Below are 1,881 nucleotides of genomic sequence, written 5' to 3' on the forward strand. Positions count from 1 at the left end.
GATTTCTCAATCTCCACGCGTGGACAGTGTAAAGTCTTGCAACAGTTCAGGGAAGGTCAGCAAAAGGTGCTGCCCAGATAATGGTATGGAAAAACCTGGCAGTCAGGCAGCTAGACAAAGGCAAATTTTCAGTCTCAAGCGCGTGTGTGCACTCCAAGAAGGGGCGAACGCGAAAAACAATTCCGCCAAACGCAGGAGGGGGACCGCGCAGAGTCACAAAACACAGGTGGGACGAGCCTCCCAGGGCACAACAGGTGCGCGGCGCCGCCTCCCGCTGCGCCCGCCCGCCGGGCGTGGGAAGCAGGAAGTGCACTACAACTCCCAGAAGCCCCCGCGAAGCCGCGCAACGCCCGCCGGGAGCCGGCCCGAGCGCCCAAGATGTCGCTGCCCAAGAGAAGAAAGCTTGAGTCGGGGGGCGGCAGCGCAGGCGGGGAGGGCGCCGAGGAGGAAGATGGCGGAGAGCAGGAGGCCACCCAGGCGCGACCCCGGAGGACCAAGCGGGAGCGGGACCGGCTCTACTACGAGTGCTACTCGGACGTGTCGGTCCACGAGGAGATGATCGCCGACCGCGTCCGCACCGACGCCTACCGCCTGGCCATCCTGCGCAACTGGGCCGCGCTGCGGGGCAAGACGGTGCTGGACGTGGGCGCGGGCACCGGCATCCTCAGCATCTTCTGCGCCCAGGCCGGCGCCCGGCGGGTCTACGCGGTGGAGGCCAGTGCCATCTGGCAGCAGGCCCGGGAGGTGGTGCGGCTCAACGGGCTGGAGGACCGGGTGCACGTCCTGCCCGGCCCGGTGGAGACGGTGGAGCTGCCGGAGCAGGTGGACGCCATCGTGAGCGAGTGGATGGGCTACGGGCTCCTGCACGAGTCCATGCTGAGCTCTGTGCTGCACGCGCGGACCAAGTGGCTCAAGGAGGGCGGGCTTCTGCTGCCCGCCTCCGCCGAGCTCTTCGTGGCGCCCATCAGCGACCAGATGCTGGAGCTGCGCCTCGGCTTCTGGAGCCAGGTGAAGCAGAACTACGGGGTGGACATGAGCTGCCTGGAGAGCTTCGCCACGCGCTGCCTCATGGGCCGCTCGGAGATCATGGTGGAGAGCCTGTCCGGCGAGGATGTGCTGGCCCGGCCGCAGCGCTTTGCTCAGCTCGACCTGGCCCGCGCCGGCCTGGAGCAGGAGCTGGAGGCCGGGGTGGGCGGGCGCTTTCGCTTCAGTTGCTATGGCTCGGCGCCCATGCACGGCTTTGCAGTCTGGTTCCAGGTGACCTTCCCCGGAGGGGACTCGGAGAAACCCCTGGTGCTGTCCACCTCACCTTTTCACCCCGTCACGCACTGGAAGCAGGCGCTCCTCTACCTGAACGAGCCTGTGCAGGTGGAGCAAGATACGGACATCTCCGGGGAGATCACCTTGCTGCCCTCTCGGGAGGACCACCGGCTCCTGCGCGTGCAGCTGCGCTACAGAGTGGGCGACCAGGAGGAAAAGACCAAAGACTTTGCCATGGAGGAGTGAGCGTGCCTTTTCTCCCAGCTCCCTCCCAGGGCGGCCAGCCCCCGCGTGGTAGAGGCGTAGGGGGGGTCGGGAGAAAGGGAAATCCTCCTGCAACTAGGGAGCAAGACCTTCCTTCTCCCTCTGCTCTCTGGAGGGAGAGTGATTTCTGTCCCCCTTCCAGGAGAGTCTGCTGGCGAGATTTATTTAAAAAGTGATCCTGATCCCTCCAACCGCGGAAACGTGTTTATTAATAATGGGCTTTGAAGCCTCAGAAGCATGTGGTTCCAAGCACTTGTATTTCTAGTTCTTTTGTTATACGGAAAAAAAAAAAAATACACGAATGAAAATATCAGTTTTTGAAGACTTCATGCACTTCCCTCTTACTCACCCCTTCTC

The 1,881-nt window shown here is 63.0% G+C and overlaps 1 protein-coding gene across 1 annotated transcript; it reads left to right on the forward strand.

The window, feature by feature from the left end:
• Positions 1–378: 378 nt before the first annotated feature.
• On the forward strand, positions 379–1,506 carry PRMT6 (protein arginine methyltransferase 6; the record flags this gene model as incomplete). Its single annotated transcript, XM_084242441.1, has 1 exon — positions 379–1,506. One exon carries the CDS (start codon positions 379–381, stop codon positions 1,504–1,506), a length of 1,128 nt encoding a protein of 375 aa, XP_084098567.1.
• Positions 1,507–1,881: the final 375 nt, after the last annotated feature.

The sequence above is a fragment of the Talpa europaea genome (genome assembly GCF_964194135.1).
Source record: "Talpa europaea genome assembly, chromosome: 9".
NCBI classification, from domain to species: domain Eukaryota; kingdom Metazoa; phylum Chordata; class Mammalia; order Eulipotyphla; family Talpidae; genus Talpa; species Talpa europaea.